The 23,534-nt window shown below is 46.3% G+C and overlaps 1 protein-coding gene across 10 annotated transcripts in view; it reads left to right on the forward strand.

Moving 5' to 3' along the window:
• The window catches only part of MARK2 (microtubule affinity regulating kinase 2), a 220,298-nt gene extending 201,556 nt beyond the window's left edge, over nt 1-18,742 (forward strand). For 4 of the 10 annotated variants that reach the window (XM_060758466.2, XM_067472469.1, XM_067472465.1 and 1 more), the window contains 3 exons: nt 7,368-7,394; nt 15,533-15,577; nt 15,791-18,742. In XM_060758466.2, the coding sequence (XP_060614449.2) occupies nt 7,368-7,394; nt 15,533-15,577; nt 15,791-16,148 (430 nt within the window). In that variant the 3' untranslated portion in view covers nt 16,149-18,742. The remainder of the gene's footprint in view (nt 1-7,367; nt 7,395-15,532; nt 15,578-15,790) is intronic. The other 6 variants (XM_067472467.1, XM_067472471.1, XM_067472466.1 and 3 more) reach the window with 3 other exon arrangements.
• Nucleotides 18,743-23,534: the final 4,792 nt, after the last annotated feature.

Below are 23,534 nucleotides of genomic sequence, written 5' to 3' on the forward strand. Positions count from 1 at the left end.
AGTAGCTTTTTACACAGTCACCTTCACACTGGAGCTTCACACACGATGGCCTTCAACTAATTTATTTATTTATTTATTTCGTGTACTTCTACCCCGCCCTTCTCAACCCCCGAGAGGGGACTCAGGGCGGCTTACAAAAAAGGCACAATTTGATGCCTACATAATAATACAGATAAACGTATAAAAACAGCAATTAAACAGTTATAACAGTTAAAAACAATCAATATATATCACAGTCAGTAAACCAGTCGCAAGCTCCGCGTTCAACAATTCAGAGTGAGGACTTTCTCCTACTGAGGTGAACTAACACTGAGGCCTTTCTCCCACTAAGGTGTTCTTTCTCCCACTGAGACGTTTTCTCACACTGAGGGCTCTCTCAGACTGACGCCTCTCATACACCTTCAACCTGGGCTTCCTCTCACCGAAGCTTCTCACACCAAGCCTTCTTTAAACTGAGGCCTATTAACACTGAGAGCTCTCTCACTGTAAGACCTTTCTCCCAGAGGCATTATCTCACACTGAGGGCTTTCTCAGACTGACGCCTCTGTTCACTAAAGCCTACTAACACAGATTTCCTGAAAGAAGAACCTGAAAAATAAGATTCTGACTATAAATAGAAGATCGGCTGCTGTCTTCACCTTGTTGCCTTGTTTTTTTACTTGTGTTCTATTTTGAAATGGCCATATGACTTTTTTATTATTTTATTATTATTATTATATTATTACTACTACTACTACTACTACTACTAACACTGAGGCCTTTCTCACACTGAGAGCTCTCTCACACTAAGAGAAATCCCAATAAGGCATTTCTCACACTGAGGGCTTTCTCAGACCGACGTCTCTCATACACTGAGGCGAACTGGGGCCTTCTAACACTGAAGCCTACTAACACACTGAGATCGTTCTCCCACAGAGACCTCTCACAGACAGGTCTGCTAACACTGAGGGATCTCTCAGACTGAGGACTTTCTCCTACTGAGGTGAATTAACACTGAGGCCTACTTCACACTGAGGCCTTTCTCCCACTAAGGTGTTCTTTCTCCCACTGAGATATTTTCTCACACTGAGGGCTCTCTCAGACTGACGCCTCTCATACACCTTCAACCTGGGCTTCCTCTCACCAAAGCTTCTCACACCAAGCCTTCTTCAAACTGAGGCCTACTCACAATGAGGCATTATCTCACACTGAGGGCTTTCTCAGACTGACGCCTCTGTTCACTGAGGCCTACTAACACTGAGGCCTTTCTCACACCGAGAGCTCTCTCACACTAAGAGAAATCCCAATCAGGCATTGTCTCACACTGAGGGCTTTCTCAGACTGACACCTCTCATACACTGAGGCGAACTAATACTGGGGTCTTCTCATACTAACTCCCACAGAGACCTCTCACAGACTAAGGTCTGCTAACACTGAGGGATCCCTCAGACTGAGGACTTTCTCCTACTGAGGTGAACTAACACTGAGGCCTACTTCACACTGAGGCCCTTCTCCCGCAAAGACCTCACACAGACTGAGAGCTACTAAGCTACAGGCAAATCTGCTTATATTGAACTGCAGCTGTAATTAAAAATAGTTAATGTTTAATATAGTACCATTTCCAAGCTCTGTCTTCCAGCCTTTTCTACATCGGCAATTCATGCTCATTGGTATACATCCCAAGGGTGGGGGTGGAGAGGGACGCAGCATGCATGTTCACTATTGCATATGTGTGATGCATAGCTGCCCTCCCCTGAGTGTCCTTTACACCACAATCCAGTGTCCTTTTGTCTGTCCCCCCCACCCTGCGTCTCACTTCCTGCCATATTGTGCAAGAGCATCCTGTGAGCTCAGGCTCCTGGAATGGATCTCTTCCCAATTTGATTCCGGGGGAATTAGGTGCGGAACAGGAGAAAGAGAACATCTTTTTGAAAGCGGTGGAGCATCAAGGGGCAAAGACCCCATCCAAGGAGACACAAAGGGATTTGCCCCAGATATATATTTACTTATTATTTATTTATTTGCGACATTTCTATGCCGCCCTTCTCACTCCAAAGGGGACTCAGAGCGGCTTACAAGATGTATATACATATAATATATTATATTATTAGCATAGTACAATATCAGCATTAAACATTGCTATATCGCACCATACCACTATATCATAATATTATTAGTAATATTACATGTAATATAAAATATATAATTATAATATTGTATTATGATTAGTAATATTATATTTTAATATTAGTAATATATTGTAATATTATTAGTAATGTTACATGTAATATAAAATATATAATTATAATATTGTATTATTATTAGTAGTAGTATTGTAATATTAGTAATATATTGTAATATTATTAGTAATGTTACATGTAATATAAAATACATAATTATAATATTGTATTATTATTAGTAATATTATATTGTAATATTAGTAATATATTGTAATATTAGTAATATTACATGTATTATAAAGTATATAATTATAATATTATATTATTAGTAGTAGTATTATATTGTAATATTAGTAATATATTGTAATATTATTAGTAATATTACATATATTATAAAATATATAATTATAATATTGTATTATTATTAGTAGTAGTATTGTAATATTAGTAATATATTGTAATGTTATTCGTAATATTACATGTAATCTAAAATATATAACTATAATATTGTATTATTATTAGTAGTATTATATTGTAATATTAGTAATATACTATAATATTATTAGTAATATTACAAGTAATATAAAATATATAATGATAATATTGTATTATTATTAGTATTATATCGTAATATTATATTGTAATATTAGTAATATACTGTAATATTATTAGTAATATTACATGCAATATAAAATATATAATGATAATATTGTATTATTAATAGTATTATATTGTAATATTAGTAATATACTGTAATATTATTAGTAATATTACAAGTAATATAAAATATATAATGATAATATTGTATTATTATTAGTAGTATTATATTGTAATATTATATTGTAATATTAGTAATATATTGTAATATTATTAGTAATGTTACATGTAATATAAAATATATAATGATAATATTGTATTATTATTAGTAATATTATATTGTAATATTAGTAATATATTGTAATATTATTAGTAATATTACATGTAATATAAAATATATAACTATAATTTTGTATTATTATTATTAGTAATATTATATTTTAATATTAGTAAGATATTGTAATATTATTAGTAATATTACCTATAATATAAAATATATAACTATAATATTGTATTATTATTAGTAATATTTTAATATTAGTAATATATTGTAATATTATTAGTAATGTTACATGTAATATAAAATATATAACTATAATATTGTATTATTATTAGTAATATTATATTTTAATATTAGTAATATATTGTAATATTATTAGTAATATTACATGTATTATAAAATATATAATTATAATGTATTATTATTATTAGTATTATATTGTAATATTATATTGTAATATTAGTAATATATTGTAATATTATTAGTAATATTACATGTAATATAAAATATATAATTATAATATTGTATTATTAGTAGTATTATATTGTAATATTAGTAATATACTGTAATATTGTTAGTAATATTACATGCAATATAAAATATATAATTATAATATTGTATTATTAGTATTATATCGTAATATTATATTGTAATATTAGTAATATACTGTAATATTATTAGTAATATTACAGGTAATATAAAATATATAATTATAATATTGTATTATTAGTAGTAGTAGTATTATATTGCAATATTATTGTAATATTAGTAATATATTGTAATATTATTAGTAATATTACAGGTAATATGAAATATGTAATTATAATATTGTATTATTAGTAGTATTATATTGTATTGCATTATAATATTATACATTATAGTCAGGCATGAGGGTGGAATCGTTTTCCTCAAAGATCTGGCCGTCAAGATTCACTGAGTGAAGGGGAGAAAATAAGAGATATCGTCTAGGGAAGGGAATTCCCTAGATCAGTGGTTCTCAACCTGGGGTCCCCAGATGTTTTTGGCCTACAACTCCCAGAAATCCCAGCCAGTTTACCAGCTGTTAGGATTTCTGGGAGTTGTAGGCCAAAAACATCTGGGGACCTCAGGTTGAGAACCACTGCCCTAGATGATCTTGCTTATTCCCAAGCCGGGGAGCAGCACTCCAGGTCTTCTTCTCACATTCCCACCGCAAGTGGTCTCCAGTCTCCACGTTTCCACTGCTTCATAAGTTATGGGAACGGAGCTGCGAACGAAGAGAATCAAAAGGCTGTTGTAGACAGGATGCTGGGCCCATAACCCTCTTGGAAAAGGCTGGTCTGCTCAATGCTGGAAGCATTGAGCAGACCAGCCTTTTCCAAGAGGGTTATGGGCCCAGCACTCTCTTTGGTGCACCACAACTGCCATGGCTTCTCCTCATTTTGGTGGAAAAAAAGAGCTAGATGCAAATACTTATTCTGACGATCTAGCCAGGAAGATGTTGATACAGGGATGGAACTGCGTCTACCTCAAGGCAGCTTTTTCTGTGTATGCATTCATGTGTGTCACCGGTCTCCACCCCCAGGACCTTGGGCATGTGTTGGGTGACAACTCTCCCCAGACGTTTGAGTTGTACTCTTGACACAGGTTGGAGATGGCTTCCCTGTGTTTTCTGCCTATGGATTTGCCTATGGTTGGCAGGTCCTTCCATTGAAGAGTGTGCAAGGATTATGGGAGGGGATCCGTTCTGTGCAGCCCAGCACCTCCTGCCCCGTCCCCTTCTTTCTTTTGCTGTAAATGTTTTGCCTGCCTGCCTACCCCTCCACTCCCGCTGATCACACCTTTGTGAGAACAGAGAGACCATCGTGATGAGTTGTCGAAGGTTTTCATGGCCGGAACCACTGGGTTGCTGTGAGTTTTCTGGGCTGAATAGCTATGTTTCAGAAGCATTCTCTCCTGACATTTCTCCCACATCTATGGCAGGCATCCTCAGAGGTTGTGAGGTCTGATGGAAACTGGGCAAGTGGGGTTTATATATCTGTGGAAGGTCCAGCATGGGAGAAAGAACTCTTGTCTGCTGGAGGCAAGTGTGAATGTTGCAATTGGCCACCTTGATTATTTATTTATTTATTCACTAGCCATCCCCTGCCGCACGTTGCTGGGGCCCACATGGGGGTTCTGTGTGAGAGGTTTGGCCCAATTGTATCGTTGGTGGGGTTCAGAATGCTCTGTGATTGTAGGTGAACTATAAATCCCAGCAACTACAACTCCCAAATGTCAAGATTCTATTTTCCCCAAACTCCACCAGTGTTCACATTTGGACATATTGAGTAGTCTTGTAGTTTGGTCCAGATCCATCATTGTTTGAGTCCACAGTGCTCTCTGCATGTAGGTGAACTATAACTCCAAAACCAAAGGACACTGCCCACCAAACCCTTCCAGTATTTTCTGTTGGCCATGGGAGAACTGTGTGCCAAGTTTAGTTCAATTCCATCGTTGGTGGGGTTCAGAATGCTCTTTGATTGTAGGTGAACTATAAATCGCAGCAACTACAACTCCCAAATGACAAAATCAAGCAGCAACACCTCCCAGCAAAGGATTCCCACAGACAGGAAGCGGTTAACATCCCCCAGTAAAGGATTCCCCCGGGCAGGAAGCAGCTAACACCTCCCAGCAAAGGATTTCCTGGGCAGAAAGCAGCTAACATCTCCCAGCAAAGGATTCCCCCAGGCAGGAAGCAGCTAACATCTTCCAACAAAGGATTCCCCCAGGCAGGAAGCAGCGAACACCTCCCAGCAAAGGATTCCCCCAGGCAGGAAGCAGCTAACATCTTCCAACAAAGGATTCCCCCAGGCAGGAAGCAGCTAACATCTTCCAACAAAGGATTCCCCCAGGCAGGAAGCAGCTAACATCTTCCAACAAAGGATTCCCCCAGGCAGGAAGCAGCTAACATCTTCCAACAAAGGATTCCCCCAGGCAGGAAGCAGCTAACATCTTCCAACAAAGGATTCCCCCAGGCAGGAAGCAGCTAACACCTCCCAACAAAGGATTTCCCAGAGTGGAAGGGAATGGAGGGAGGGAGAAAGAGGGAGAAAGGGTGGAAGCAGTTAACACCTCCCAGCAAAGGATTCCCCCAGATAGGAAGCAGCTAACATCTGCCAACAAAGGATTCCCCCAGGTAGAAAGCAGTTAACACTTCCCAGCAAAGGGTTCCCCCAGGGTGGAAGGGAATGGAGGGAGGGAGAAAGGACGAAAGGATGGAAGTTAACACCTCCCAGCAAGGATCCCTCCAGATAGGAAGCAGCTAACACCTCCCAACAAAGGATTCCCCCAGGCAGGAAACAGTGAGGCTTTGATGCTGGAAGGCCATTAAATGCTAATAAAGGTGATTAACACCTCCCAGCAAGGATCCCCCCAGATAGGAAGCAGCTAACACCTCCCAACAAAGGATTCCCCCAGGCAGGAAACAGACAGACTTTGATGCTGGAAGGCCATTAAATGCTAATCAAGGTGATTAACACCTCCCAGCAAGGATCCCCCCAGACAGGAAGCAGCTAACACCTCCCAACAAAGGATTCCCCCAGGCAGGAAACAGTCAGGCTTTGATGCTGGAAGGCCATTAAATCCCAACAAAGGATTCCCCCAGGCAGGAAACAGTCAGACTTTGATGCTGGAAGACCATTAAATGCTAATCAAGGTGATAAACACCTCCCAGCAAGGATTCCCCCCAGACAGGAAGCAGCTAACTCCTCCTAACAAAGGATTCCCCCAGGCAGGTAACAGTCAGGCTTTGATGCTGGAAGGCCATTAAATGCTTATCAAGGTGATTAACACCTCCCAGCAAGGATCCCCCCAGACAGGAAGCAGCTAACGCCTCCCAACAAAGGATTGCCCCAGGCAGGTAACAGTCAGGCTTTGATGCTGGAAGGCCATTCAATGCTAATCAAGGTGATTAATTACATTCACACGTGCCCCCAACAGACAGGAGTTCTTTCATTATTCCACCGATATATCAAACCCACTTGCCTAGTTTCCAACAGACCTCTCAACCTCTGAGGATGCCTTCCATAGAAGTGGGAGAAACGTCAGGAGAGAATGCTTCTGGAACATGGCCATGCAGCCCAGAAAACTCACAACAGCCCAGACCATGAGTGAGATTACAAGGTCCTGGCTTTCCTCTCCCAGATGCATCCGAATGGGGGTTGTAGGCGAGGGGGGAGCCAGGACCAGGGGGTCTCTTTGGGAGGGAGGTGGGGGGGGCACCCGAGCACTCTTGTCACTCTGTCATTTTCACACATCCGCGCTTGTTCACCCACCCACCCACCATTTTTCCCCTTTTTCCCCCCTTTTAGAAATCTGTCTTTCAGGTTTGCCAGAAGGTAGGCGTTCATCACTCTGGTTTTGTTCTGTCCTCCTCCTCCACTTCCTCCTCTTCCTCCTCTTCCTCTTCCTGTGCTGTACTAACCCCCTCCTGGCTGACTCCTTCCTCCCTCCTCCTTGCTTCTCTGCTCTCCCCCCTCCTGTGCCTTGTGGCTGCTAATGGTGTCTGTGTGTGCGCATAAGGGCGCACTTAAAGGGACAGCGGGGATCTTGTTAGCGCTCCGACGGGGAATGAGATTTCACTGTGCTCGGGCTTGTCTCGACTGCCTGCAAATTGGCTGGCATGGGATTTTGGTGGGGTGCTAGGTCTCCTCCGTGCGGCAACGCTGTCTCTTTAGGTGATTCCTGTCTTCCGTTGTCCCCCAGACTGGGCCTCGGATCTTTCCCCCTCTTTGGCCTCTCTTTCGTCTGTCTCCCTGCATGGTGGCGGATCGGAGGAGCTGGGCTCTCCCTGGGCTCGACTGCTTGCAGCTGCCTTGAGGGTCCCGGGTGGGCATGGAGGGCAGCCTCCATCACAGGCATGGGCAAACTTTCTGACTTGGGGGCAAACGCATGCTGGCACTCCCTCCTAGGAGGACTGGCTGCCCGGTGATGGAAGGAAGGGAGAGAAGGAAAAAGAGAAGGGAGGGAAGGAAGGAACGAAGAAGGGAGAGAGGGAAGGAAGGAAAGACAAAAGGAGAGGGAGGGGGAAGGGAGGGAGGTAAGAAGGTAGGAAAGAAAGGGAAAGGGAGGGAGGAAGAGAAGGATAAAGGAAAGAGGGAAGGAGGGAGACAGAGGGAGAAAAGGGGGAAGGAAGGAGAAAGAAAGATAAAGAGGGAAGGAAGGAAAGACAAAAGGAGGGGAAGGAAGAGAAGGAGAAAGAGAGGTAAGAAGGAAGTAAAGACAAAGGGGAAGGGAGGGAGGAAGAGAAGGACTGAAGGATGGAAGGGAAGGATGAAGGAAAGAAGAAAGGAAGGAGACAGAGGGAGAAAAGAGGGAAGGAAGGAAGGAAGGAAGGAAGGAAGGAAGGAAGGAAGGAAGGAAGGAGAAAGAAAGATAAAGGAAAGATGGAAGGAAAGACAGAAGGAGGGGAAGGAAGAGAGGGAAGTGAGGGAGGTAAGAAGGAAGAAAAAACAAAGGGGAAGAGAGGGAGGTAGAGAAGTACTGAAGGAAGGAAGGGAAGGATAAAGAGGGAAGGAAGGAGACAGAGGGAGAAAAGAGGGAAGGAAGGAAGGAGAAAGAAAGATAAAGAGGGAAGGAAAGACAAAATGGAGGGGAAGGGAGGGACGGAAGGGAGGGAGGTAAGAAGGAAGGAAAGACAAAGGAGAAGCGAGGAAGGAAGAGAAGGACTGAAGGAAGGGAAGGATAAAGGAAAGAGGGAAGGAGACAGAGGGAGAAAAGAGGGAAGGGAGGAAGGAGAAAGAAAGATAAAGAGGGAAGGAAGGAAAGACAAAAGGAGGGGAAGGAAGAGAAGTAAAGGAGGGAGGTAAGAAGGAAGGAAAGACAAAAGGAGGGAGGAAGAGAAGGACTGAAGGAAGGAAGGGAAGGATAAAGGAAAGAAGAAAGGAAGGAGACAGAGAGAGAAAAGAGGGAAGGAAGGAAGGAAAGGGAAAGAAAGATAAAGGAAAGAGGGAAGGAAGGAAAGACAAAAGGAGGGGAAGGGAGGGACGGAAGGGAGGGAGGTAAGACGGAAAGAAAGACAAAGGCGAAGGGAGGGATAAAGGAAAGAGGGAAGGAAGGAGACAGAGGGAGAAAAGAGGGAAGGGAGGAAGGAGAAAGAAAGATAAAGAGGGAAGGAAAGACAAAAGGAGGGGAAGGGAGGGACGGAAGGGAGGGAGGTAAGACAGAAAGAAAGACAAAGGGGAAGGGAGGGAGGAAGAGAAGGACTAAAGGAAGCAAGGGAAGGATAAAGGAAAGAGGGAAGGAAGGAGACAGAGAGAGAAAAGAGGGAGGGGAGGAAGGAGAAAGAAAGATAAAGGAAAGAGGGAAGGAAAGAAAAGGAGGGGAAGGAAGTGAGGGAGAAAGAGAGGGAAGGGAGGAGGTAAGAAGGAAGGAAAGGGAAAAGGAGGGAGGGAAGAAGAGAAGGACTGAAGAAAGGAAGGGAAGGATAAAGGAAAGAGGGAAGGAAGGAGATAGGGGAAAGGGAAGGAAGGAAAGAAAAAAAAGAAGGGAGGGACGAAGAGAAGGAAGGGAAGAATGAAGGAAGGAGAGAGAGGGAAGAAAGGAAGGACAAAAGGGTGGAAGGAGAAAGAGAGGAAAGGGAGGGAGGTAAGAAGGAAGGAAAGAGAGAAGGAAGGAAAGACAAAAGGGAAGGGAGGGAGGGAAGGATAAAGGAAAGAGGGAGGGAGTGAGGAGAAAGAGGAAAGAAAGTAAGGACAAAAGGATGGAAGGAGAAAAAGAGGGGAGGGAGGTAAGGAGGAAGGAAAGAGTGAAGGAAGGGAGGACAAAGGGGAAGGAAGAGAAGGAAGGAAGGGAAGGATAAAGGAAAGAAAGAAGGAAGGAAAGAAAGAAAAAAGGAAAGGGAGGAAAAGAAGGAAGGGAATGATGAAGGAAAAAGAGGGAAGAAAGGAAGGACGAAACGGTGGAAGGAGAAAGAGGGAAGGGAGGGAGGTAAGAAGGAAGGAAAGACAAAAGGGAAGGAAAAACAAAAGAGAAGGAACGTAGGAAGTGAAGGGCTGAAGGAAGGAAGGGAAGTATAAAGGGAAAGGGAGGGGAGGGGAGGGAGAGGAAACTGGGAAGGAATGGAGGACAAAAGGGTGGAAGGAGAAAAAAGAGAGGGAGATAAAGAGGGAGGAAAGAGAGAAAGAAGAAAAGACAAAAGGGGGGGAAGGTCAGTAGGGTGGATGTAAAGGAGGAAGTTACAAGAGAAGGAAGGAAGGAAGAATGAAAGGGTGGAAGGGAATGAAAGAAAGAAGGGAAGGACGAAAGGGTGAAAATGGAAGATAGGGAGGGAGGAAAGAAAAGGAAGGAAGGATGAAAGGGTGGATGGGAAGGAGAAAGGAAAGAGAGGAGGAAGGAAGGACGAAAGAGTGGAAGGGAATGGAGTGGGGAGAAAGAGGGAGAGAGGAGGAAAGAGAGAAGGAAGGAAAGACAAAAGGGAGGGGAGGAAGGAGAAAGAGGGAGATAAGGAAGGAAGGAGGAGGGAGAGATGGGAGGAAGGAAGGGTGGCAGGGAAGGAGCAAGGGAGGGGAGAAGGAAGGAATAACGAAAGGGGGAGGGGAGGGAGGGGCGAAGGAAGGAATGAGGAAAGAGAGAAGGAAGGAAAGACAAAAGGAAAGGGAGGAAGGGGAAAGAGAGAGAGAAGGAAGGAAGGAGGAGGGAGAGAAGGGAGGAAAGACAAAAGGAAAGGGAGGAAGGGGAAAGAGGGAGAGAAGGAAGGACAAAAGGGTGGAAAGAAGGAAAAGAGTGTGGGATTAAAAAAAACGAGGCACAAAAGATAGGGAGGGAAGGAAAGAGGAAGGAAAGAGAAGGAAGGGTGGAAGGGAAGGAGAAAGAGGGAGTGAAGAAAGAAGGAAAGAGAGAAGGAAGGATGGATAGAATGGCGAGAGACAGGAGGGTCTGAGAAAAGAGCCCAAGGGGCCACATTCGGCCGTCGGGCCTGGGTTTGCCCATTCCTGGTCTATAATCTGCATGGCCCCAAATGGAAACACTAGCTTCTGGGGTGACGTTTGGAGCACAATCTTGAAGATACTATTGTTCTTGTTGTCTTCTGGTCTCTGTCTCTTTGTAAATGGTCAAGGAGGTGGGGGTTGTCCTCCTGGCCATGGAAAATGGGTGGTTGGCTTTTGCACTTTGAAGACTTGCGTTCTGATGGAACTTCCCACATCAAAGTGGCCAGAAGGCCAAATGCTTCTCATATATTTCAGGACATGGTCTGAGACCAGGTCAGGCCACAGTTGGCTCGGTTTTGTCTCTGCGGCCCAGCATCGGCTCTCTATAGCAGAGTTTATCAACCCAGGGATAGGGACTCCTGGTGGGCTTCAGAGAGGTCGCCAAAGACCATCAGACCATTGTTGGTGGAATTCAGAATGCTCTTTGATTGTAGTTGAACTATAAATCCCAGCAACTACAACTCCCCAATGTCACAATCTCTTTTCCCCAAACCCCACCGGTGTGCACATTTGGGCATATTGAGTACCCCTTCCAAGTTTGGTCCAGATCCATCATTGTTCGAGTCCACAGTGCTCTCTGGATGTAGGTGAACTACAACTCCCAAACTCAAGTTCTGTGCCCACCAAACCTTTCCAGTAATTTCTGTTGTTCATGGGAGTTCTGAGTGCCACGTTTCAGTTTTTATTTATTTATTTATTTATTTATTTCGGTTGCTTCTACCCCGCCCTTCTCATAGCACAGGAGACAAGGAATCCCATTAGAGATGGGGCCAGGGGACACTTCTGACTTCTGGAACTGTCCCCTGCCCGCCCCCCTCTTCACTCTGGCCCAGAGCAGCAGTTGGTGCTGGGGGGAGGGGTCCCCAATAGATGACATATGCAGGAGACAAGATGGAACTGTCCCCTGGCCCCCTCTCTCTTCACTCTGACCCAGAGCTGCAGTTGGTGATGGGGGAGGGGTCCCCAACTGATGACATATGCAGGAGACAAGATGGAACTGTCCCCTGGACCCCTCTCTCTTCACTCTGGCCCAGAGCTGCAGTTGATGATGGGGGAGGGGTCCCCAACTGATGACATATGCAGGAGACAAGATGGAACTGTCCCCTGGACCCCTCTCTCTTCACTCTGACCCAGAGCTGCAGTTGGTGATGGGGAGAGGGTCCCCAACTGATGACATATGCAGGAGACAAGATGGAACTGTTCCCTGGTCCCCTCTCTCTTCATTCTGGCCCAGAGCTGCAGTTGGTGATGGAGGGAGGGGTCCCCAACTGATGACATATGCAGGAGACAAGATGGAACTGTTCCCTGGCCCCCTCTCTCTTCACTCTGGTCCAGAGCTGCAGTTGGTGATGGGGGGAGGGGTCCCCAACTGATGACATATGCAGGAGACAAGATGGAACTGTCCCCTGGACCCCTCTCTCTTCACTCTGACCCAGAGCTGCAGTTGGTGATGGAGGGAGGGGTCCCCAACTGATGACATATGCAGGAGACAAGATGGAACTGTCCCCTGGACCCCTCTCTCTTCACTCTGGCCCAGAGCTGCAGTTGATGATGGGGGAGGGGTCCCCAACTGATGACATATGCAGGAGACAAGATGGAACTGTCCCCTGGACCCCTCTCTCTTCACTCTGACCCAGAGCTGCAGTTGGTGATGGAGGGAGGGGTCCCCAACTGATGACATATGCAGGAGACAAGATGGAACTGTTCCCTGGCCCCCTCTCTCTTCACTCTGGTCCAGAGCTGCAGTTGGTGATGGGGGGAGGGGTCCCCAACTGATGACATATGCAGGAGACAAGATGGAACTGTCCCCTGGCCCCCTCTCTAATGGGATTCCTTGCTGTTGTAATTTGGGGTTGTGGGGCAGAGAAGACAAAGGAAGGGAATGTGTCCATGCTTGGAATGTCCTCCCAGCTGTAATTGAATGTCATTTTCCTGCTTCTTGGCAGGGGGTTGGACTGGGTGGCCCATGAGGTCCCTTCCAACTCTATGCTTCTACAGTAGTGTCTTGCTTATCCGACATAAATGAGCCGATTGAACGTCGGGTAAATGAAAAAGTCGGATAATACGGAGTCTCATACCTTTACCTATCCGAAAACCTGGTTCCAAAACCACATTTTCAGTTTTTTCCTAAAAGAAAGGAGGGAGGACGCCGATCTAATCTTGCTGGGGAGCAAATTCCACAAGCAGGGGTCACCATCGAGAAGGCCCTATCCCTCGTCCCCCACCAGACACGTTTGCGAGGCTGATGGGACCGAGAGTAGGGCCTCCCCGGTGGATCTTAGACTACGAGGCGGAACGTAGAGGGAGATACGTTCGAGCTGGGCTGGGAGCGAATTCCACAAGCGGGGGGTCACCACCGAGAAGACCCTATCCCTTGTCCCCACCAGACATGTTTGCGAGGCTGGTGGGACCGAGAGTAGGGCCTCCCCGGTGTATCTTAGACTACGAGGCAGAACGTAGAGGGAGATATGTTCGAGCTGGGCTGGGAGCGAATTCCACAAGCAGGGGTCACCACCGAGAAGGCCCTATCCCTCGTCCCCCACCAGACACGTTTGCGAGGCTGATGGGACCGAGAGTAGGGCCTCCCCGGTGGATGTTAGACTACGAGGCAGAACGTAGAGGGAGATACGTTCGAGCTGGGCCAGGAGCAAATTCCACAAGCGGGGGGTCACCACCGAGAAGGCCCTATCCCTCGTCCCCCACCAGACACGTTTGCGAGGCTGATGGGACCGAGAGTAGGGCCTCCCTGGTGGATCTTAGACTACGAGGCGGAACGTAGAGGGAGATACGTTCGAGCTGGGCCAGGAGCGAATTCCACAAGCGGGGGGTCACCACCGAGAAGGCCCTATCCCTCATCCTCACCAGACACATTTCCAGAAAACTCACAGCAACCCAAATTTCTTGGTTTATGGCTGGGACCCTTCATCCGATATACCAGGGGTCTTCAAACTTTTTAAACCGGGGGCCAGTTCACTGTCCCTCAGACCGTTGGAGGGCCGGACTATAGTTTTTTTAAAAGAATTAATTAAAAAATTCCTATGCACATTGCCCATATCTGATTTTGCTGTGTGGAAGGGCCCTTAGAGGGGGTTCTTTCTAGCCCTCTTTAGGCAGTAATTCCAGGAGCAAAGAATGGGAAATCTTCCTATTTCTAGTCTGAACAAAATCTGGCTACCAGTATTAAAAAAACTCTAAAATTATAACTGTAAATAAAGAACAACACTCAAACACAGGGGAACTCCAGACAAGAAACAATCGGGGCCAGCTAATCACATAACAAAGGATTCTCCCTAAAAACTGTCTGGAAATCAAGGTGGCCAATTGAAACATTCATACCTACCTCCAACAGACAAGAGTTCTTTTTCCACCCTGGATCTTCCACAATTTTCCTAGTTAAAAGGTTTTCCTCTGACATGAAGTCCAGTCGTGTCGGACTCTGGGGTGTGGTGCTCATCTGCATTTCTAAGTCAAAGAGCTGGCGTTGTCCGTAGACACCTCCAAGGTCATGTGGCTGGCATGACTGCATGGAGCGCCGGGGCAGCCTCCCTTGGCTGGCTCATGCTACCCATCGGGCCTGACGGATAGTGTGAGCCAGCCAAGGGAGGGGCACTGTGTGGGGGGGACGCTCCTCCTCCACGGGCCGGATAAGTGCCCTTGGCGGGCCAGAAGTGGCCCGCGGGCCGTAGTTTGAGGACCCCTGCTCCACCTCCTCCTCCTCCCCCCCATGCTTGGAAATGGCTTTACACGCGAGTAGGTACTTTACGCGCGAGTAGGCCGCGTGGAGCAGCTGCCCTTGGCTGGCTCACGCTGTCCATCGGGCCCAATGGGCAGCATGAGCCTGCCAAGGGAGGAGCAGCACCGCGCGGCCTACTCGCGCATAAAGCACGTCGGGAGGTGCTTTACGCGTGAGTAGGCCGCGTGGAGCAGCTGCCCTTGGCTGGCTCACGCTGCCCATCGGGCCCAATGGGCATTGTGAGCCTGCCAAGGGAGGAGCAGCACCGTGCGGCCTACTCGCGCATAAAGCACCTCATGAGGTGCTTTACGCGTGAGTAGGCCGTGCGGAGCAGCTGCCCTTGGCTGGCTCACGCTGCCCATTGAGCCCGACAGATAGTGTGAGCCAGCCAAGGGAGGGGCACTCCTCCACGGGCCGGATAAGTGCCCTTGGCAGGCTGGAAGTGGCCCGCGGGCCGTAGTTTGAGGACCCCTGCTCCACTTACTCCTCCTGCCCCCCCCCCCCCCATGCTTGGAAATGGCTTCTGCTTGTAGTGAAGGACTGGCGGGACGTAGCTTTTGTTGCATGCCATCTTCCTGGCTTCCTGTCCGCTACCATGTTGGCAAACTGCATGCCAAGTGGAAGTGTTGCATGCCCAGGTCCTGCTGGATCATTCTTGGTTGCAGCCAGCTCTGTTGGGATTCTCGAGCCCCCTTCCAACTCCCCGAAATGGAAGGAAAACATACCCCTTCCCCTTTGGGAGAAAAGGAGAGCAGGTGTAGGAGCCGCTAACTGGAAGATGCCTGACTTCTTCTCTCCCGCTCTGTTTTTTGAGGACCCTGCATGAGCCCGAAAGCAAAGACCGCGTGGAGACCCTCAGGTGAGATGCAGTCTGGGGAAGACTCTGCTCCTCTCGGTCTGTCTGTCTCTCCGACAGGGCCAGGCTGCTCCCTGGCACCTCCTCTTCATCACATCCATCCATGTCTCCCTCTCCTTCCTCTTCCTCTTCCTTCTCTCGCTCTGGGTGCCGACTGGAGGGGTGGGCCGGGCCGTTCTCGGTTGCTCACTCTCCCTTCTTCCCCCCTTCCCCCAGGCCTCACATGGTGGGCGGCAGCGGGGAGAAGGATCGGGACGAGAACAGGGAGGCCAAGCCCCGCTCGCTGCGCTTCACCTGGAGCATGAAGACGACGAGCTCCATGGAGCCCAACGAGATGATGAAGGAGATCCGGAAAGTGCTGGACGCTAACAACTGCCAGTGCGAGCTGCAGGAGAAGTACATGCTCCTGTGCATGCACGGCGCGCCGGGTCACGAAGCCTTTGTGCAGTGGGAGATGGAGGTGTGCAAGCTCCCCCGCCTTTCGCTCAACGGCGTCCGCTTCAAGCGGATATCGGGCACTTCCATGGCCTTCAAGAACATTGCCTCCAAAATCGCCAACGAACTGAAGCTTTAACAGGCCTCGAAGGGGGGGGGGGGGGGCTGGCCTGCACGCGCATGGGGTGGGGTTTAGGAGTCAAGCAATTTATTTTTTGATACCCTGGTGCAGGACTAAAGAGGTCGAGGGAGACGTGGCGATGGATGGATCGACGGTCAGGTGTTGAGGAACGTCCCCTTCTCCATCCTTCTCCTTCCCCCTCCCTCCACGGAAATGGAGGTAGTGGTTGGCAGCCACCCAGCCGGTCTCCGTGGCAACAGTAGTGGGGGGGCGTACCAAGGGCTGTTGGTCTCTATAGTGACTGCGTTGGGGGCATCCCTTTTGGTCTCCGTGGCGACTATGGTACTTTCCTCTTCCTTCTTCTTTTGTGCACACGAGACAGGGTTTCCAATTGTACCAAACACACCCAAAGGAACGAGAGAGAAGATGTGCCCCCTCCGTTCGCTAGAGCTTCCCCCCATCATCGCCTTTGCGTGCCCTTCCTCTTTTCTTCCTTGGTGGTGGGTTGGCATCCCGGGGATCACCGGGAACGTCGGGCTTCTCCAAATGGACGTTTCGGCACCCCCAGTTGGGTTTCCCCTCCTCAGATCAGTGATGACGCAGAGCAGGAAGCATGGTGTTTTCCCTTTGCTTTTTCCTTTCCTCGCTGGGCCTTAAAGTCGGGCTGTCCCAACGTGTCCATCCCCTTGGCCCTCCTTCTTCTCCTTGCAAAGCCTTCCAGAGAAAGGAGGGAGCAGCCATTTCTCCATCTACCCCAGTTCTCTTCCTCGTTGGTTGGGGTTAAAGTGGAAACGGCTTCTGGGAAGTGTTTTTCCCCCACTTGAGATGCTCTTCTCGGTACAGGCTTGACAGGTCGCTCAGCATCATACTCCACGGATTGTTTTCTCAGCTGCTTTGGTGGCGCCCACTCGTATCCATTCAGAGCTTGGGGTGACTTCCACCATGCTTCTGTCCCACTCCTTCCTCCAAGTTGGTCAAAATCCACCATCTGGGATTCTCCAGATGAGACAAAGGACACCAGCATTTCTGTGTTCTCAAATAATATGCTGTGTCCAGGTTGGTTCATCAAGTGCTCTGCTATGGCTGACTAAAGGTGACCCCACTTGTAAACCCTGGTGACCCCTGATTGTTTACAAGTGGAGTCACCTTTAGTCAGAAAGGAAGAAACCATGAAAATGAACAAAATCTGGCTACCAGTATTAAAAAGCTCAAAAATTACAACAGCAAAACAACAGAGAGGAAACAATCAGGCACATCGAACCACTTCCTCTGCCCTTTTTTTCGATTTATTTACGGCTGGTTGACTAAATAGCCGTATAGGAATGGGAGCCGTCATCATGTGTCTCTTGCAAGCAAATAATGTCACTGGGTTGTTGTAGGTTTTTCCGGGCTATATGGCCATGTTCTAGAGGCATTTTCTCCTGACGTTTCGCCTGGATCTATAGCAAGCATCCTCAGAGGTAGTGAGATCTGTTCAAAGTAGGAAAATGTTTCATTAGTCCCTCTTTTTTTCTTTTTCCTTTTATTATTTAGTATGTCCTTCATCTTTAAAGTTGAATTTGTATTTCTTCCTGCGTGAATCTTTTCAGAGGTTCCCAGTTTGTCTGTTTGTTCTTGAGGTTATTGTCCATAAGATATGATAAGTTATCCATGTTCATATAATCAAGGGTTTTGTTTATCCGGTCTTCAACTTGTGGAGGATTTTTCTCTTTCCAATTTTGGGCGATTGTTATTCTTGCAGCCGCTGTTATGTAGAAGAAAATCCTCTCATTATTTTCTGTTAGATTCAAATCCATTATGTTCCAAAGGTAAAATTCCAGAGTTAGGCACTCACTTCCATATGTGGTGGGAGTGTAAAATAATCAAGAAATACTGGTCAATAATACACAAATACACTCAAAAAATTATTCGTGTGAAATTTGAGATGCAATAGGGGCATTCTCTCCTGACGTTTTGCCTGCATTTATGGCAAGCATCCTCAGAGGTAGTGAGATCTGTTCGAAGTAGGAAAATGGGTTTATATATCTCTGGAATGACCAGGGTGGGACAAAGGACTTTTGTCTGCTGGAGCTAGGTGTGAATGTTTCAACTGACCACCTTGATTAGCATTCAATGGCTTGGAAGTGCCTGGGGGGAATCTTTCGTTGAGAGTGATTGTTTCCTCTCTAATTTTGGAGTTTTTTAATACTGGTAGCCAGATTTTGTTCATTTTCATGGTTTCTTCCTTTCTGTTGAAATTGTCCACATGCTTGTGGATTTCAATGGCTTCTCTGTGCAGCCTGACATGGTGGTTGTGAGAGTGGTCCAGCATTTCTGTGTTCTCAAATAATATGCTGTGTCCAGGTTGGTTCATCAGGTGCTCTGCTATGGCTGACTAAAGGTGACCCCACTTGTAAACCCTGGTGACCCCTGATTGTTTACAAGTGGAGTCACCTTTAGTCAGAAAGGAAGAAACCATGAAAATGAACAAAATCTGGCTACCGGTATTAAAAAACTCAAAAATTACAACAGCAAAACAACAGAGAGGAAACAATCAGGCACATCAAATCACTCTCAACAAAAGATTCCCCCCAGGCACTTCCAAGCCATTAAATGTTAATCAAGGTGGTCGGTTGAAACATTCACACCTAGCTCCAGCAGACAAAAGTCCTTTGTCCCACCCTGGTCATTCCACATATATATAAACCCTTTTTCCTACTTCCAAGAGACCTCACTACCTCTGAGTATGCTTGCCATAGATGCAGGCGAAACGTCAGGAGAAAATGCCTCTAGAACATGGCCATATAGCCTGCCTGCTCCCCTTCAGTAAAGAAAGGTGACCCTACGTGTCTTCTTTTAATATAATAGGATTCTAGTGCCTAGAGTCATAGAATCAAAGAAAGATAGAGTTGGAAGAGACCTCGTGGGCCATCCAGTCCAACCCCATTCTGGACATGGATTTAAGAGAAACTATAATAGCTTATTGAAGTATAGAAGCTTAATGGTTTCAATGTTTCTTAACTCCTAGAGGTATATTCCTTTAGTGGTTACATTTATAACCTTCCATAAACCTACAACAACCCAGTGATTCCGGCCATGAAAGCCTACGACAATACAAATAATGTCACATTTCTGAGGAGTTCCAATCAATTCCTTCTCCAGTTCCTTTTTATTTTCCCAGCCAGCCAGATTCCAGAAGACTATTTCCAGCCCTATTTGCTTTTTATCTAATCAGCCGAAGTTTCTAGTGGATGATTTGAAATGCTCAGGGTTAGTCCTTTTGTTAATTTCCTGATTTCCCCTGACGTAGGGCAATTATGAGCAAGCATCCCCCATTCTCATTGTGGAGCAGGCTTCTCAAGGATCATAGCTAGAAGAGCTTGGAGGACCATAGCTAGAAGAGCTTGGAGGACCATAGCTAGAAGAGCTTGGAGGACCATAGCTAAAAGAGCTTGGAGGGCCATATCTAGAAGAGCTTGGAGGGCCATATCTAGAAGAACTTGGAGGGCCATATCTAGAAGAGCTTGGAGGGCCATATCTAGAAGAGCTTGGAGGGCCATATCTAAAAGAGCTTGGAGGGCCATAGCTAGAAGAGCTTGGAGGGCCATAGCTAGAAGAGCTTGGAGGGCCATATCTAGAAGAGCTCGGAGGGCCATATCTAGAAGAGCATGGAGGGCCATAGCTAGAAGAGCTTGGAGGACCATAGCTAGAAGAGCTTGGAGGACCATAGCTAGAAGAGCTTGGAGGGCCATAGCTAGAAGAGCTTGGAGGGCCATAGCTAGAAGAGCTTGGAGGACCATATCTAGAAGAGCTTGGAGGACCATATCTAGAAGAGCTTGGAGGACCATAGCTAGAAGAGCTTGGAGGGCCATAGCTAGAAGAGCTTGGGGGGCCATATCTAGAAGAGCTTGGAGGGCCATAGCTAGAAGAGCTTGGCGGCCCATAGCTAGAAGAGCTTGGAGGGCCATATCTAGAAGAGCTTGGAGGGCCATAGCTAGAAGAGCTTGGAGGGCCATAGCTAGAAGAGCTTGGAGGGCCATAGCTAGAAGAGCTTGGAGGACCATAGCTAGAAGAGCTTGGTGGGCCATAGCTAGAAGAGCTTGGCGGGCCATAGCTAGAAGAGCTTGGAGGGCCATAGCTAGAAGAGCTTGGAGGGCCATATCTAGAAGAGCTTGGAGGGCCATAGCTACAAGAGCTTGGAGGGCCATAGCTAGAAGAGCTTGGAGAACCATAGCTGGAAGAGTTTGGAGGGCCATAGCTAGAAGAGCTTGGAGAACCATAGCTACAAGAGCTTGGAAGACCATAGCTACAAGAGCTTGGAAGACCATAGCTACAAGAGCTTGGAGAACCATAGCTGGAAGAGTTTGGAGGGCCATAGCTAGAAGAGCTTGGAGAACCATAGCTACAAGAGCTTGGAAGACCATAGCTACAAGAGCGAGCTCCTCAAGGACCATAGCTAGAAGATGCCATTATAACAAGATCTACGCCTACAAGCTGTGTTGACGCTTAGGTCCAGGTTGGAGAGGTCTCTGATCATAACTGGCACCCCGTTGGGATTGGCCCTGACATAAGATACAGGGATTTATAGCTTTCTGGCCTCCATCCAAGAGGAGATGCCTTCTTCTCCCCTGCTCTCCAAAAGCAGAACGGCGTGGCGTGCCCCTTCCCCACTCCTTCCGAAGCACAAGAGGAACATGGGACCCTGGCGCTGCAATTCCCTTTCCGATTCCCTGCCCCTCTCATTCCCTTCCCCTTCTCCCCAAGGCTGGGTTTCTTCCATTGCCATATCGCCACTCGAGAATGTATTTTCAGCCATTTTCTGGGTGATTGCCCTCCTTCCTCCCCGGTCGGTGTCTGCTGAGCTCCTTCCACCCTGCCACCATTTTATACACATACACACACAGACACACACGGTTTGTATATAACTGTACTGATACCTCGGTTTTGTGAGTGGTTTAATTTTTTTTGTTTTACTTCTGATCACAAAATGCCTTTTTTAAAAGAGAAAAAAAATCATGTCCCTCCCCTCTCCCTCCCCCCCCCTTTTTATTTTATTTTTGGTTCGTTCCCCTTCCTTCCCTCTAGGGATGCAGCCGTTTGATGTAGTTTTACAGGTTCTAGATTAAAACTTTCCAGAAAGCACCTGGCTGGCCTTGGTTTCCTGTTTTTGTTTTGCCCTTGCCCCCGTGGGGCCAATAGTTTATTGAAGTATAGAACCTTAATGAAGTATAGAAGCTTAATGGTTTCAATGTTTCTTAACTCCTAGAGGTATATTCTTTTAGTGGTTACATTTATAACCTTCCATAAAACAACTCTTAAGAGGACTGTTCTTTCCATTAGAGAGGTTTTAAACTTATTTCCTGACCTTGTTTTCCTGTTTTTGTTTTGCCCTTGCCCCCATGGGGCCAACCGGGGTGAGGCCTCGCCCTCCCGAGAGAGCGAAAAGCTGCGGTCTTTGCGGTGACAATGTAAAGAGAGGTGTCGTTGCGGCAGCGCCAAAGCCTGCCTGCTCCCCTTCAGTAAGGAAAGGTGACCCCACTTGTCTTCTTTTAATATAATAGGATTCTAGTGCCTAGAGTCATAGAATCAAAGAAAGATAGAGTTGGAAGAGACCTCATGAGCCATCCAGTCCAACCCCATTCTGGACTTGGATTTAAGAGAAACTGTAAGAGTTTATTGAAGTATAGAAGCTTAATGGTTTCAATGTTTCTTAACTCCTAGAGGTATATTCTTTTAGTGGTTACATTTATAACCTTCCATAAAACAACTCTTAAGAGGACTGTTCTTTCCATTAGAGAGGTTTTAAACTTATTTCCTGACCTTGGTTTCCTGTTTTTGTTTTGCCCTTGCCCGCACGGGGCCAACTGGGGTGAGGTCTCGCCCTCCAAAGAGAGCAAAAAGCGGCGGTCTTTGCGGTGACAATGTAAAGAGAGGAGTCGTTGCGGCAGCGCCAAAGCCTGCCTGCTCCCCTTCAGTAAGGAAAGGTGACCCCACTTGTCTTCTTTTAATATAATAGGATTCTAGTGCCTAGAGTCATAGAATCAAAGAAATATAGAGTTGGAAGAGACCTCATGGGCCATCCAGTCCAACCCCATTCTGGACTTGGATTTAGAGAAACTGTAATAGTTTATTGAAGTATAGAAGCTTAATGGTTTCAATGTTTCTTAACTCCTAGAGGTATGTTCCTTTAATGGTTACATTTATAATCTTCCATAAAACAACTCTTAAGAGGACTGTTCTTTCCACTAGAGAGGTTTTTAACTTATTTCCTTCAGGAAAATTGCATTCAAAGCACCCTCGAAAGATGGCCATCCAGCCTCTGTTTAAAAGCTTCCAAAGAAGGAGCCTCCACCATACCCCTGGACAGAGAGTTCCACTGCTGAACAGTTCTCAAAGTCATTGGCCATCCAGTCCAATCCCATTCTGCCAAGAAGCAGGAAAGTTGTATTCAAAGCACCCCTGACAGACGGCCATCCAGGAAGTTTCCAAAGAAGTTTAGGCCAATTCTATTGTTGGTGGGATTCAGAATTTTTTTCGTTTGTAGGTGAACTATAAATCCCAACAGCTACAACTTCCTAATGCCAAGCTCTATTTTACCCAAACTCCACCAGTGTTCACATTTGGGCATATTGAGTATTTGTGCCAAGTTTGGTCCAGTTCCATCATTGTTTGAGCCTATAGTGCTTTCTGGATGTAGGTGAACTACATCTCCCAAACTCAAAGTCAAGTGTCCACCAAACCCTTCCAGTATTTTCTGTTTGTCATGGGAGTTCTATGTGCCAAGTTTGGTTCAAATCCCTTATTGGTGGTGTTCGGAATGCTCTTTGATTGTAGGTGAACTATAAATCCCAACGACGACTATTCCCTAATGCCAAGCTCTATTTTACCCAAACTCCACCAGTGTTCACATTTGGGCATATTGAGTATTCATGCCAGGTTTTGGACCAGATCCATCATTGTTTGAGTCCACAGTGCTCTCTGGATGCAGGTGAACTACAACTCCCAAACTCAAGGTCAATGCCCACCAAATCCTTCCAGTATTTTCTGTTGGTAATGGGAGTTCTGTGTGCCAGATTTGTTCAATTCCATCATTGGTGGAGTTCAACATGCTTTTTGGTTGTAAGTGAACTATAAATCCTAGCAATTACAACTCCCAAATGTCAAGGTATATTTCCCCCAAACTCCACCAGTGTTCACATTTAGACATATTGAGTATTTGTGCCAAGACCATCAGGAAACACAGTATTTTCTGTTGGTGATGGAGGTCCCGTGTGGGAAGTTTGGCCCAATTCTTTTGTTGGTGGGGTTCAAAATGCTCTTTGATTGTAGGTGAACTATAAATCCCAGCAGCGACAACTCCGTAATACCAAGCTCTATTTTCCTCAAACTCCACCAGTGTTCACATTTGGGCATATTGAGTGTTCG

The sequence above is a fragment of the Anolis sagrei genome, chromosome 12 (assembly GCF_037176765.1).
Source record: "Anolis sagrei isolate rAnoSag1 chromosome 12, rAnoSag1.mat, whole genome shotgun sequence".
NCBI lineage: Eukaryota > Metazoa > Chordata > Lepidosauria > Squamata > Dactyloidae > Anolis > Anolis sagrei.